This window comes from Falco punctatus (assembly GCF_963210335.1).
Source record: "Falco punctatus genome assembly, chromosome: 14".
NCBI classification, from domain to species: Eukaryota; Metazoa; Chordata; class Aves; order Falconiformes; family Falconidae; genus Falco; species Falco punctatus.
The window spans coordinates 2,438,031-2,450,649 of NC_137594.1; the positions used below are offsets into that span (position 1 = coordinate 2,438,031).

At 65.5% G+C, this 12,619-nt stretch overlaps 2 protein-coding genes across 6 annotated transcripts in view; one reads left to right on the forward strand and one right to left on the reverse strand.

Moving 5' to 3' along the window:
* Window positions 1–8,506, forward strand: part of PIEZO1 (piezo type mechanosensitive ion channel component 1 (Er blood group)) — a 25,002-nt gene extending 16,496 nt beyond the window's left edge. For 3 of the 5 annotated variants that reach the window (XM_080410622.1, XM_080410624.1, XM_080410626.1), the window contains 27 exons: window positions 356–599; window positions 756–852; window positions 960–1,128; window positions 1,209–1,298; window positions 1,437–1,525; window positions 1,729–1,800; window positions 2,263–2,366; window positions 2,440–2,533; window positions 2,859–2,939; window positions 3,055–3,227; window positions 3,318–3,439; window positions 3,535–3,699; window positions 3,778–4,036; window positions 4,111–4,299; window positions 4,562–4,856; window positions 4,993–5,104; window positions 5,187–5,334; window positions 5,425–5,639; window positions 5,775–5,933; window positions 6,011–6,158; window positions 6,262–6,450; window positions 6,539–6,631; window positions 6,770–6,942; window positions 7,037–7,159; window positions 7,236–7,315; window positions 7,434–7,632; window positions 7,735–8,506. In XM_080410622.1, coding sequence (XP_080266748.1) covers window positions 356–599; window positions 756–852; window positions 960–1,128; window positions 1,209–1,298; window positions 1,437–1,525; window positions 1,729–1,800; window positions 2,263–2,366; window positions 2,440–2,533; window positions 2,859–2,939; window positions 3,055–3,227; window positions 3,318–3,439; window positions 3,535–3,699; window positions 3,778–4,036; window positions 4,111–4,299; window positions 4,562–4,856; window positions 4,993–5,104; window positions 5,187–5,334; window positions 5,425–5,639; window positions 5,775–5,933; window positions 6,011–6,158; window positions 6,262–6,450; window positions 6,539–6,631; window positions 6,770–6,942; window positions 7,037–7,159; window positions 7,236–7,315; window positions 7,434–7,632; window positions 7,735–7,984 — 4,132 coding nt within the window. In that variant the 3' untranslated portion in view covers window positions 7,985–8,506. The remainder of the gene's footprint in view (window positions 1–355; window positions 600–755; window positions 853–959; window positions 1,129–1,208; window positions 1,299–1,436; window positions 1,526–1,728; window positions 1,801–2,262; window positions 2,367–2,439; window positions 2,534–2,858; window positions 2,940–3,054; window positions 3,228–3,317; window positions 3,440–3,534; window positions 3,700–3,777; window positions 4,037–4,110; window positions 4,300–4,561; window positions 4,857–4,992; window positions 5,105–5,186; window positions 5,335–5,424; window positions 5,640–5,774; window positions 5,934–6,010; window positions 6,159–6,261; window positions 6,451–6,538; window positions 6,632–6,769; window positions 6,943–7,036; window positions 7,160–7,235; window positions 7,316–7,433; window positions 7,633–7,734) is intronic. The other 2 variants (XM_080410623.1, XM_080410625.1) reach the window with 2 other exon arrangements.
* On the reverse strand, window positions 8,507–12,618 carry CTU2 (cytosolic thiouridylase subunit 2). The gene is made up of 15 exons (XM_080410661.1): window positions 12,484–12,618; window positions 11,920–11,994; window positions 11,158–11,236; window positions 11,013–11,072; window positions 10,874–10,934; window positions 10,574–10,683; window positions 10,233–10,495; window positions 10,020–10,155; window positions 9,747–9,878; window positions 9,539–9,630; window positions 9,359–9,450; window positions 9,186–9,267; window positions 9,039–9,105; window positions 8,904–8,962; window positions 8,507–8,822 (listed from the first exon to the last, which is right to left on the reverse strand). The coding sequence occupies exons 1-15, from the start codon at window positions 12,561–12,563 to the stop codon at window positions 8,759–8,761; spliced, it is 1,452 nt and encodes a 483-aa protein (XP_080266787.1). The 5' UTR covers window positions 12,564–12,618; the 3' UTR covers window positions 8,507–8,758.
* Between the last annotated feature and the right edge of the window lies 1 nt (window position 12,619).

The window sequence follows — 12,619 nt, forward strand, 5'->3', positions numbered from 1 at the left end:
CAGTGCTGGGAACCCTTAGGGGCAGGGAAACCCGCCCCCTGATGCTGGCATGGGACCCCCTGCCACTAGGATGGTGTCCCCTGACTGGGACAGGAGCACCCTGAAACTGTGTTGGAAGGAGATGTGGTGGTCCAGGACACCCCTGGTGATGGTGCAGGACCCCTGTGGGCACTGGGACCCCACAGACTGGGACAAAGCACTTTTTGTCTCCAGGATGGGACTGATTTGGGGACTGGGACCATGCTGGTTTGGCTGGTGTGGGGGGTAGCATCTCACTGCACCCTAAACCTGTGTGGTGGCAAGCATAGGTGCTGGGAGGAGATGGGGACCCTGCTCTGAGGACCCCGTCCCACAGGTCATACCTGGACATGGCGAAGGTGGTGGTCTTCCGCTACCTTTTCTGGTTTGTCCTGGTGGTGGTCTTCATCACCGGGGCTACCCGCATCAGCCTCTTTGGCCTTGGCTACCTGCTGGCCTGCTTCTACCTCCTCCTCTTCGGCACTGCCATGCTGCGCAAACCAGCGCGGGCTCGCCTCGTGCTCTGGGACTGCCTCATCCTCTACAACATCACCGTCATCATCTCCAAAAACATGCTGTCGGTGAGGACTGCTAGTCCCTGGCTAGGCAATGGCACCTGGGCTGCTCCTCGGGGCCACCCACCCCCTGGGCATCCCCTGGGGAGGGGATGGGTGGCAGCACTGTCCCCATCTCGCTGTCCCCAAGCCAGCCCATCACTCTGCCCTCTCTTCCTGCAGCTCCTCTCCTGCGTCTTCGTGCAGCAGATGCAGAGCAACTTCTGCTGGGTGATCCAGCTCTTCAGCCTGGTCTGCACCGTCAAGGGCTACTATGACCGTGAGTTGCCAGCTTGTTGGGGTCTGGGGGCTGCCCTGCCTGAGCTTGTGGGATTGGGGGTGCAGATTGGGGCTGCTGCCTGACCTGCCTGCACCTCTGCCTGCCAGCCAAGGAGATGGGCAAGGACCAGGACTGCTCGCTGCCCGTGGAGGAGGCGGGCATCATCTGGGACAGCATCTGCTTCTTCTTCCTCCTGCTCCAGCGCCGCGTCTTCCTCAGCTACTACTACTTACATGTTATGCTGGACCTCCAAGCCTCTGCCCTGCAGGCTTCCAGGTGGGATTGAGGTCCTGGAGGGTCCCTGTGGGTGCCGGCGTGTGGGGGTGCCCCCCTTCACCCTCCCGCTGTCCCTGCAGGGGCGTCGCGCTGTTCAAGGCCAGTGTCCTGAAGAGCATGCACTCCCACCGGCAAGCTGAGAAGAAGTCGCTGGCCCAGCTGAAACGGCAGTGAGTGGGTTTTGGGGGGTACCTGGGAACCCTCTCTGCAGCTACCAGCACCTTGGGACACCCCTGTGTTGGGGGGTGGCTGGGGGTGCCCCCAGGGGGTTTGGGGGAGCAGGCTCCACAGCAGCCTCTGCCCGGCAGGATGGAGCGGATCCGAGCCAAGCAGGAGAAGTACCACCAGGAGCGGCTGCCCGGCAGTGGTGGTGAGGGGCAGGATGAGGCCAGGCCAGGTGAGAGCTGGGGGGTCCCTCCCGTCCCCCCCCCCAACCCCTCTCCGGGCACAGCAGAGTGACTGCGACCCATGGCCAACGCTTGTCCCGGTGGAGCCCCACGGAGCTGCGGTGAATCCCCTCCCCGCGCCACCGGCTTGCCCCCGCGGCGGGTGCCCCGCGTGCAGCCGTTCTCAGCCCCCTCCCCATCTGCCGTCCCACAGCGCCCGGCAGCCCGGCGGACCCTTCCCGGCAGAGGGAGCGGTGGTGGCGGCCATGGTTAGACCACGCCGCAGGTACTGCCCCGGCACGGGGCGTAACGGGGCGCAGCCCCTCGGCAAGGTCCCTCCGCTGGGGACCACTAACACCCACGGGGAGCGGTGGCGATGATGGTGCTTTTGGCAAGGTGACACCCTGCATGTCCCCTGTCCCCGTGCTCGGCCGCAGGGCACTAACCAGGGCTTCTCCACTTCCCAGCACTAACGGGGCGTTGGACTGGGGGTGCTGGGCTGGGGTTGGGCTTACCAGCATCGCTTGTCACCGATGCCGGAGGGACCCCGCTTTGGTGACGTGGGAGTTGGGTTGTTCACCCTGACGGTGAGGATCCCCCCGGGTGTCCTCGGCACTGTGCCAGCAGCGCCGTGCCAGGCAGGGCGCCCTGGGGAGATGGCAGCAGGGCCAGCCTGGGCGCCGGCCATGCCGTGATGCCCTGTGCCGTGGTGCCGGCCATGCCATGACACCCCGTGCCACCCTGGCAGTGCTGCATTCAGGGGAATACTTCCTCTTCGAGTCGGACAGTGAGGAGGAGGAGGAGGCAGTGGTGCCAGAGGAGCCGCGGCCGGGCAGGCAGAGTGCCTTCCAGGTGAGCATGGCTGCAGGGCTGGGGGGCCTGGGGGCGCTGGCGGTGGCACTCACAGCCCCCCTCTCCCTGCCAGCTCGCCTACCAGGCCTGGGTGACCAACACCAGGACGGCACTGCGGCAGCAGGAGCAGCAGCAGCCAGAGCCACCCGGTACCGAGGTCGCTGCAGGTGGGTCTGGCTCACCCCAAAATGGGGCTGGGGTCCGGGGGGGGACACCGCCCCGTCTCGTGCCCGCTATTTTCCCTGGCAGCAGTCGGCATCCTGTAATGGGGCATTGACTCAGTGGGGTTCCTGGCGTGTGTGTGGACTCTCTGATGGCTGCAATGGGATTGGGCACAAGCCATGCAGCTCTCCTTTGGTGCCCGTGCTGGTTTTGAAGCTGAGAGGGGACACACGGGGTGATGAGCAGGAGAGCCCCAGTGGGGGCCAGAAATGATGTCCATCCTCTGCTGAGCTGGTGCTACCCCTTCCTGGGGGAATCTGACCCGTGCAGAGGACAGCGGAGCGAGAGAGGAAGAGTTGCAGGCACCCGAAGAGGCTGAAGGCCAGGAGGAAGAGGAGGAGGAAGGCTCAGGTAGGTGGGCAGCAGGATTGCAGCACAGGGGGATGCTGGGGTGGTCTGAGCAGGCATGAAGTGGTGACACACCCACCCACCCCCCCCCGCCACCTCTCTCTTCTTGCCCTGGCAGAGCGGGGCAATGTGGTGCAGCGGGTGCTGAACACCCTGCGGTTCCTGTGGGTGCTGTGCCGGGCCATGGTGGACGGGCTGACCCAGTGGCTGGACGCCTGCACCCAGGAGCATGCTGACATGTCCACCGTCCTGCGCCTCGAGAGATACGTCCTCACACAGCGGCTGGCCAGGGTGAGCCGGGGGGGGGGGGGACACACAGGGGCACGGCAGGGCAGAGGGGGTGGCAGCCCCACGGTGGCACTGACCACCTGCCCGCTGCAGGGAGAGGATGTGCACCGCGGGGTCCTGGATGAGCTCTACCTGCTGCCGCCGGAGGAGCCCCCAGAGGAGCCAAGCCCACAGGGGGCTGGGGGTACAGACCCCCAGAACAGCATCGCTTCCAGGCAGGTGCATAGATACCCCCCAGGGGGGCAGCCAGCAGCGCCACAGGCAGGGGCTGGTGGCAGGGAGCTCACCCCTGTCCCTGTGCCGTCCCCAGCAGGCACCGAGGAGCCACCCCCGCCCCAGTGGGATGCCCGCTTCCCACTGGCAGCCAGGAGCAGGTGACACCCTGGGGGTCCCAGGAGGATGTGGCAGGGTCTCGGGAGCTCCTGGCCCTTCCCCAGAACCGCAGCCGGACAGCCAGCGAGCTCCTCCTGAGCAGGTACGGGGCTGTGGGGATGTGGGGCTGGCGGGGCTGGGGGCGGTGGGGCTGGCTCACCCCCCTCCCCACACCTTGCAGGCGGCTGTACTTCCCCGAGCTGGAAGAGTCGGAGCGGTTTTATCAATCCCACAACCGGTTCCTGAAGCTGCTGCTGGCCGGGTACCGCTGCGTGGCTGCCCACTCCGAGCTGCTCTGCTACTTCATCATCATCCTCAACAACATGGTGACTGCCTCCGTCATCTCCCTCTTCCTGCCCATCCTCGTCTTCCTCTGGGCCATGCTCTCCATCCCCCGGCCCAGCAAGCGCTTCTGGATGACCGCCATCATCTTCACTGAGGTGGGCAGTGGGTGCCTGAGGAGGGGGTGATGCCACCCGGCCCCCAGCTGCCACTGATCCCAACTTCTCCGCAGGTGATGGTGGTGGTGAAATACCTCTTCCAGTTTGGGTTCTTCCCCTGGAATGGCTACGCCATGCTGGTGCGCAACGAGGGCAAGCCCTTCTTCCCACCCCGCATCCTGGGCTTGGAGAAGACTGACCGGTACATCAAGTATGACCTCATCCAGCTCCTGGCGCTCTTCTTCCATCGCTCCCTGCTGCTGGTGAGCCCTGGGGCACGGGCACTACTGTGGGCATTGCCTGGGTGGGCGCCCCTGGGAGCTGGACGTGCTCCTGGGGGTGATGGGTGCTCTGGAGAGCACCCAGTGGGTGCTTGGTGGCTCTGCCTTGGTTTCCACCCCAGGCACCCATTGCTGGTTGGGTCCCTGGGATGCAATGGGAGCTGATGCCGCGGGATCGGGGGATGCGGTGCACGGGGATGGGGGGCATCAGGAGCCCCGTCCCCCTGACCACGGCCCTCCTCAGTCCTATGGGTTGTGGGACCACGAGGAGGACCCCTTCCCCAAGAAGAAGGCAGAGGCGGAGCGGGTAGAGGATGAGGAAGAGGAGGAGAGGCGGGAGGAAGCAGCATCCCCGCCGCCCGCAGCGGACAAGGAAGGGATGGAGGCGCTGGCAGAGCCAGGGACACTGGGTGCAGCCGCGGGGCCGGAGTTGGAGGGCGATGCCGTGGGGCAGGCAGAGGAGGCTGGGGCCACGCAGCTCCGCTTCAGGAGGAAGAGGCGGCAGGGGAAGAAGCAGCCAGAGGCAGCTCCGGAGGAAGGTGAGCCCCGGCTCTCACCCCTCACACCCCGGCAAGGGACAAGGCTGGTGTCCCCCAGGGCAGAGGGGTGCTGGGGCCACGCAGGATGCAGCCCTGCAGGACCCTGCCTGTCACCCATGCTGCACCTCACTCACAGGGGATGAGGAGGAGGAGGAAGAGGAGGAGGAGGAGGAAGAAGCAAAACAGAGCCACGCTCAGAGGAAGCTGAAGGCGTTTGGGCTGCGGGTCAAGCTCTTTTTCCTCACCATGTGAGTGCCCGCGGCGCTGGTTGGAGTGGGGGACGCGGGGTGCAGCTCCTGGTCACACGTTCCCTCTGTCGGTCCCCTCCAGGGCACAGAACATGTACCGGCCGGTGCGCGGGTTCTTCCGGGACATCCTGCACACCCAGCACCGGGCAGCCACCGACGTCTACGCCTTCATGTTCCTGGCAGACGTGGTTGACTTCATCATCATCGTCTTCGGCTTCTGGGCCTTCGGGGTGAGCAGAGCCCTCCTGCAGGGCACCAGCCGGCCAGCTCCCGCCGCAGGGACGGGCTGGGCTCTGTCCTGACCTCTCCTGCATCCCCAGAAACACTCGGCAGCTGCCGACATCACCTCCTCGCTGTCGGATGACCAAGTGCCGGAGGCCTTCCTGGTCATGCTGCTCATCCAGTTCACCACCATGGTCATTGACCGTGCGCTCTACCTCCGCAAGACCGTGCTGGGCAAGCTCATCTTCCAGGTCATCCTGGTGTTCAGCATCCACCTCTGGATGTTCTTCATCCTACCAGCCGTCACCGAAAGGTACCGAGCATCCCCCAAAGATGCCTCCCCAGGGCATGGTGTGGTTCTTGGGTGACACCTTTGTGTCCCCAAGCCCATGTGGTGGCCTAGCCTGGCCAGGCAGGTGGCCAGAGGGATGACATCTCCCTCCCGCAGGTTGTTCAGCCTCAACACGGTGGCCCAGCTGTGGTACTTTGTGAAGTGCATCTACTTCTCGCTGTCAGCCTACCAGATCCGCTGCGGCTACCCTACCCGCATCCTGGGCAACTTCCTCACCAAGAAATACAACCACCTCAACCTCTTCCTCTTCCAGGGGTACGGCACGGGGCCACACAAACCCCCGGGTGCCCAGAGGGTGCCATACCAGTCCCCTCTCCCCCTGTGCCCCCCAGGTTTCGCCTCGTGCCCTTCTTGGTGGAACTGAGGGCTGTCATGGACTGGGTCTGGACAGACACCACGCTGTCCCTCTCCAACTGGATGTGCGTGGAGGACATCTACGCCAACATCTTCATCATCAAGTGCAGCCGTGAGACGGAGAAGGTACATCCCCGCCGTGCTGGGAGGGGCTCCCCAATAAGCCCCTTGTTGCTGGGGGTCCCCCTGAGCCCTCCTGGCGCTGTATGCTGTCTCCTCCCCTGCCCAGAAATACCCCCAGCCCAAGGGGCAGAAGAAGAAGAAGATTGTGAAGTATGGCATGGGGGGCCTCATCATCCTCTTCCTGGTGGCCATCATCTGGTTCCCGCTGCTCTTCATGTCGCTGGTGCGCTCCGTGGTGGGCGTTGTGAACCACCCCATCGACGTCACCGTCACCCTCAAGCTGGGGGGGTATGAGGTGAGGATGCAGGGGGTGGGGTGCTGGGGTGCCTGGTCTGGGTGATGGGGTCCCCTGCCTGACTTGATGGCACCCTGTCCCCCCGCAGCCACTGTTCACCATGAGTGCCCAGCAGCAATCCATCCAGCCCTTCACCCCCCAGGACTATGAAGCCCTCACCAACCAGTTTGAAAGGCAACCGGTAAATCCTGCCCACCCCAAACCCCCCTGCTCCATCCCACTGGGTGCCCAGGGAGGGGGGCTGGCACATCCAGGGGTGCCCCCTGCATGGGGGTATCCTTGGGTGGGGGCTGAGCTGTGCCCCCCACCCCGGCGCCAGGTGGCCATGCAGTTCATCACGCTGTACGGCTACGAGGACATTGTGACAGCCCGCATCGAGGGCAGCTCGGGCTCGCTCTGGAGCATCAGCCCCCCCAGCCGGGAGCAGATGCGGCGGGAGCTGCAGAACGGCTCATCCGACATCACCCTCCGCCTCACCTGGACCTTCCAGAGGTACAGCCAGCACTGGGGGGGGGGCGGGGGGAAGCCCTGCCTGCACCCCCCGCCGTGCACACAACTCAGCTTCTGCTGCCCTCTGTGCCCACAGGGACCTGGGCAAGGGGGGCACGGTGGAGCACACCTTCGACAAGCACACCACCGACCTGCAGCCCGGCGCGCCCCAGCGCATGGAGCTGGCCCAGCTGCTGCAGGGCACCCGCGATGCGCCTGTGTGAGTGTCCCCGGGGGGGCTGGACTCCCGTGCTTGGTGCCCCCCCCCCCCTCCGGCTCACCCCACTCTCTTGCAGGCAAGTGCCCAAACTCTTCCCCAAATACATCCGGGCACCCAATGGCCCTGAAGCCAACCCTGTCAAGCAGCTGCTGCCAGGTGAGTCCCACTGTGTGCCCCCCCTCCTAAAAAAAAAAAAGAAAAAAAAAAAAAAAAGAGGTGTTGGGGGCACATCAACAGCTGTGTTGTGTCCTGATGGTGCCACCCCCTCCGGCAGATGGGGAGGACAGCTACCTGGATGTGGAGGTGCAGCTGAAACGGGAGCGTGCGGGTGCCGGCCGAGGAGGTGACAGCTTCTTGGAGTGGTGGGTGGTGCGGCTGAAAGAGGCCCCCCCTCGTGATGGCAACATCCTCCCCATGGTCATCTTCAACGATAAAGTCAGCCCCCCCAGCCTGGGTTTCTTGGCTGGCTACGGGTACGTGGAGTTGTTGGGCACCGACCACCCCAAAAGGGGTGCAAAGTGTGGGGTGGTGGGATACAGGATGCCAGAACCTGTGTGTGTCCCCCCCCCTCGCAGGATCATGGGACTGTACGTCTCCATCGTGCTGGTGATCGGGAAGTTTGTGCGGGGTTTCTTCAGCGAGATCTCGCACTCCATCATGTTCGAGGAGCTGCCCTGTGTGGACCGCATCCTGAAGCTGTGCCAGGACATCTTTCTGGTGCGGGAGACGGGTGAGCTGGAGCTGGAGGAGGAGCTCTACGCCAAGCTCATCTTCCTCTACCGCTCCCCCGAGACCATGATCAAGTGGACGCGGGAGAAGGAGTAAGGGGAAGGGGCTCTGACCCCCCCCCCCCGCCCCCAGCTCCCAGGGACATCACCGCCAATGCCTTAACCAGCCCCCCCCCGAGCTGGGGCTGCATCCTGCCGGGGAGGCAGTGGGACGCAGGGTTCTCGGCGCTCGCTTTTAGGGAGGATGTTTTTCTTACGTTGCTTTGAAGCCGTCCGAGCTGTGGAGACCATGTTGTGCCTTCCCAGGGAGGGGGGGACAGGAGCTGGCCCCTCCACCCCACCCACTGGGCACCCCTGGGTGCTGGGGGGGTCAGGAGCCGGGTCATTCTCCCTCCCTGCTCTCCCCAGCCCCGCTCCAGAACCAGGTTGAACTCCGAAGCAATAGCTCTCCAGCCCAGGATGGGGGTCCTGGGTCGTGGCCACCCCTCAAGCTGGGGCCGGGGGGCGGGGCTGGCAGCCCCAGCCGGACTTTAGACACTTGTGACTTTGGTTTTGGTTTTTTTTATTAATTCAAATGGTTTATTTATACAGATATCTAATAAAACAAAGCTGAGGCCTCCCCGGCTGACGCACGGCTGGGGCAGGGAGGGGGTGGGGGAGTGCAGGGTGGGACAGGGGACCTGCTGCCCTGGTGCTACCAGCACCCCTGGAACCCCAAAATGTGGTGTAAAAGCAGCTGCCTGGGTGCTAGGGCTGCCCAGGGGCTCTGGTTCCCCACTATTGTATGGAGCATCCCTGGAGGGGGTGGCACCCTGCCCCACCAGCGCCCCAGGGGGATGGGGGTCTGCATCCCCCACTGTCCCCAGCCCCTTCAGCTCTTGCTGGGTTCCTCATCCTCCAGTGGGACCTCCTGGCTCTGCTGCTTCATCTCCGCTCTGCAAGGGATGGACACCATTGCTGGATGGATGCAGCACTGGGAGCAGAGCCAGCGTGGAGGGGACCCCCGTGCCCCCTACCTGTGGATCCTGCGCTGGGCCTCGGCACGCACGTAGGGTGGCAGTGTGGCAAGAGGGCCCTGCAAGAGAGGGGCTGTGGGGATGGGGACCCCCATCCCTGAGGAGAGCCACTCTGCTGCACCCCAAAAGCCTTACCAGTTCCTTGAAGGTGAGGCGGCAGCCGTAGCACAGCAGCGGGATGAAGGCAGCTCTGCTCTCAGCCCTGCGGGGACAGGGACCCTCAGCAGTGCCAGGGTGGTGACCCCGGCGCCGGCACAGCATCCCCCCTGCCCATGTGCTCACCCCGCTGCTGGGGTGTCCTGGCAGCACCCGTTCTCCTCTGGCTCTTCTATGATCAGTGTGGGCTCCAGGGCCAACTCTTCCTCTGCAAGAGCCGGAGCACAGGGGTGCTACTGGGGGCTGCATGGCTGCCCCCCCCCCCCCCCCCAAATCCCCTGAGCCCCCACCCTACTCACCCCCAGCGATGTCCAGGGCACACAGGCACAGCAGGCAGCGCTGGGACTCGCTGCTCGCCTTGGCTGGAGCTGGGCTCAGCTTCTCACCCGTCCTGCAGCCAACGCAGCAGGGTGAGGGGGTGCCCCCCACTAACACCCCCCCCCCCCCCCCATTGTGCCCCTGCACAGGGGATGCTGTACCGATAGACGGTGCTGATGGTGGAGGGGAAATCCTCCTGCAGCCCCAGGAGGAAGCGCTCAATCACGCGGTGGATGCTGGGCTTCTCCCGGCGCTGGGGGAGCAAGCAGAGAGGGCAAAGGCAGGATGAGAGTGGTCCCATCCCTGGCATGGGGATGCGCAGCTCGGGACCCCCCCCCCCCCCCCGCACGGGACAGGAGATGCCCCTACCTTGGTGGAGAGGAGTGGCATGATGACGGTGGGGACATCGAAGAAGTGGTTGTAGAAGGCGATCTCCTTGGCCATGTACTCCCGCATGGGTCGCACCACCACCACGTCGCCATGGCGGTTGTCCATGAAGCCCTGCAGGTACATGGCTGCTGGGGGACCGCGCCACCACCAAGCCACAGACTGCCAGTCCCCTCACTCGGTTGCATTGCGTCACCCCTCTGGGTGACGCTGGCTGTCTCCAGCTTGGGGACAGGGTGCCAGTATGCTGCTCACCGTGTCAACAGCAAGGAAGGCACCACGACCCAGCGCCAGGTTAGTGAGGAGTTTGATGGCCACACGGGTACAGCTCTCGCCTGTCATCACCTTGGCATAGCCCCTGGTCCGGGCCGTCTGCAGGATGAGATGGATCCTGGGGGACAAGGTGACACCGGCTCAGAGCCACCGTGCCATGCCCAGTGCCGGCGCTGGGCAGGGTCGGTCCCTCACCGCAGCATCTGCAGCAGCTCCTCTCTTGCTGTCGACGTCTCCACAGCCTCAAAGAGCTGCAGCAGCTCCTGGGTGCGGGCAGCAGCAGGCAGGCGGGGGAGGGGTGGGGACCCCCCTGGCATGTCCTGAGTGCTGAGGCTGTCCCCGTCCCCCTCCTGCCTCTGCTGCTGGATGAAGCCCTCCACAGCCTCCTTGTAGGAGGTGCTGGGCTTGCTGGACCCCTCTGGCCCCGGCTGCAAGATGGACGGAGGCAGCTCCAGCGCCTGCGGGCAGATGGATACCAGGGGTGGTCAGGCATGTCCCCCTGTCCCAGTGTGTCCCCCCCCCCCGCCACCCCATACCTGCTCCAGGTGGACCAGGTGGTAGGGGAAGCCGGTCGCCTGCAGCAGGGTCTCCATGCGGGCCAGGCTCTGCTCCCGCTGCGCCACACTCTGCCCACGCACCGCTCCCTCTGCAAGGGCAGCGCCGCGCTGGGGAGAGGGCACCCCCCCCCCCCCATCCCGAGGGCGAGGGGGACGCTCCAGGGTGCCAGAGCCTCACTGGGCTCGGTGGCAGCCCCCAGCCCTGGCATGGAGCCCGTGCTGGGAGCGGGCAGTGGGGCAGGGAATGGGCATGGGGCTGGGGGCTGGGCTGATCCTCACCATCAACGTAGATGATGCCGGGGACGAAGCGGAGCCTCTTGGCCGTCTCCCGGCTGAGCCCCTGGCAGAGGCGCAGGGTGAGGGGGGTGGGTAAGTCGGGCCCGCCCAGACCCCCCCCCCCCATCACCCCTACTCTCACCTCCTGGACCTGACGGAGCATGGCACTGGAGGCCGCCCCCCCTGACAGCGCCAGCAGCACCTGCGGGGACATGAGGGATGGTCACTGGCCCTGGTGGCACCACCCAGGTCGCCCCCCCTGCCCCCTGTGTCCCCCCACCCGGTACCTTCTCTCCCGGGAAGATGACGCGGTTCTTGCCCAGCATTGCACGGAACTTGTGCACAAAGTACTCACGGAAGCAGCCGCTGCGGGGACACAGGGACACGGCCCTGACCCATGGCACGTTCCATGGCCCCATCCCCCATGTCCCTGAGCCCCCTGTCTCCAAGCCTTGATGTCCCTGAGACTCCGTGTCCCCAAGCCACAATATCCCTGTGCTCTGCTGTGCTCAAGCCCCCTGTCTCCATGCACCGCTGTCTGTCCCCAAGCCTTGATGTGTGTGAGACCCAGCGTCCACAAGCCCCGTGTCCCCAAGCCTTGATGTCACAGACACTCAATGTCCCCGAGAACCGTGTCCCCAAGCCCCAATGTCCCAGAGACCCAATGTCCCCAAGCCCCATGTTCCCAAGACCCAATGTCCCCAAGACCCGTGTCTCCAAGCCTTGATGTCCCCAAGCCCCAATGTCCCTGAGACCTGTGTTCCCAAGCCCCAATGTCCCAGAGACCCAATGTCCCAGACGCTGTGTCCCCAAGCCCTGATGTTCCAGACATCCAATGTCCCCAAGCCCCATGTCCCCGAGATCCGTGTCCCCAAGACCCAATGTCCCCAAGCCCTGATGTCCCAGAGACCGAATGTCCTAGAGACCCAATGTTGCCAAGCCCATGTCCCAGACGCTCCGTGTCCCCACACCCCGATGTCCCCAAGCCCTGTGTCCCCACACCCCATGTCCCCACACAGGGCAGCCCGTGTCCCGTCCCGGTCCCTCACCGGCAGAAGGCATCCCCGACGCGGATGACGAGGGCGGCCGAGCCCTGCCCGCACTTCACGCAGGGCCGCGGGTAGCTGCGGGGGCACGGGCGGTCACCGGGCAGCACCGGGGCACCGGATCCCCACCCAGCCCGGGGCGGTATCGACAGGGGGCGGCGGTCCCGGTCCCCGGGGCAGTACCGGGAGATACCGGAGGGGACACCGGGGTAGCACTGCAGGGGGATCAGAGGTGGCAACGAGGGGCTGCCCAGGGGGGTACTGGAGGGATAACGGGGGCGGTACCGGGAGGGTACCGAGGGCAGTGCCAGGGACAGCTCGGGGGGTACCGAAGCCATAGCGGGGACAGCACCGGCGAGCTATCAGGGCGGTACCGGGGGTTACCGAAGGTACGACAGGGGTGGTAACTGGGGCAGTACCAGGGACAGCTCAGGGGAGTACCGAACCGATACTGGGGACGGCACCGGGGAGCCATCGGGGCGGTACCGGGGGTTACCGAAGGTAGCACGGGGGGGGCACACGGCGCATCCCCGAGGGACCACCCCGGGTGCCGTGTCGGGCTCCCACCTGTGTCCCGGTACGCGGCGGCGCCGTGCCGATGCCGCGTCCGCCCCGCACCCCGCATCGTCCCCCGCCGCCTCGCACATGCCGGTCCCGTCCCGTCCCGCTCCGCTTCCGGCGCGCGCCGGTGACGTCACGCACG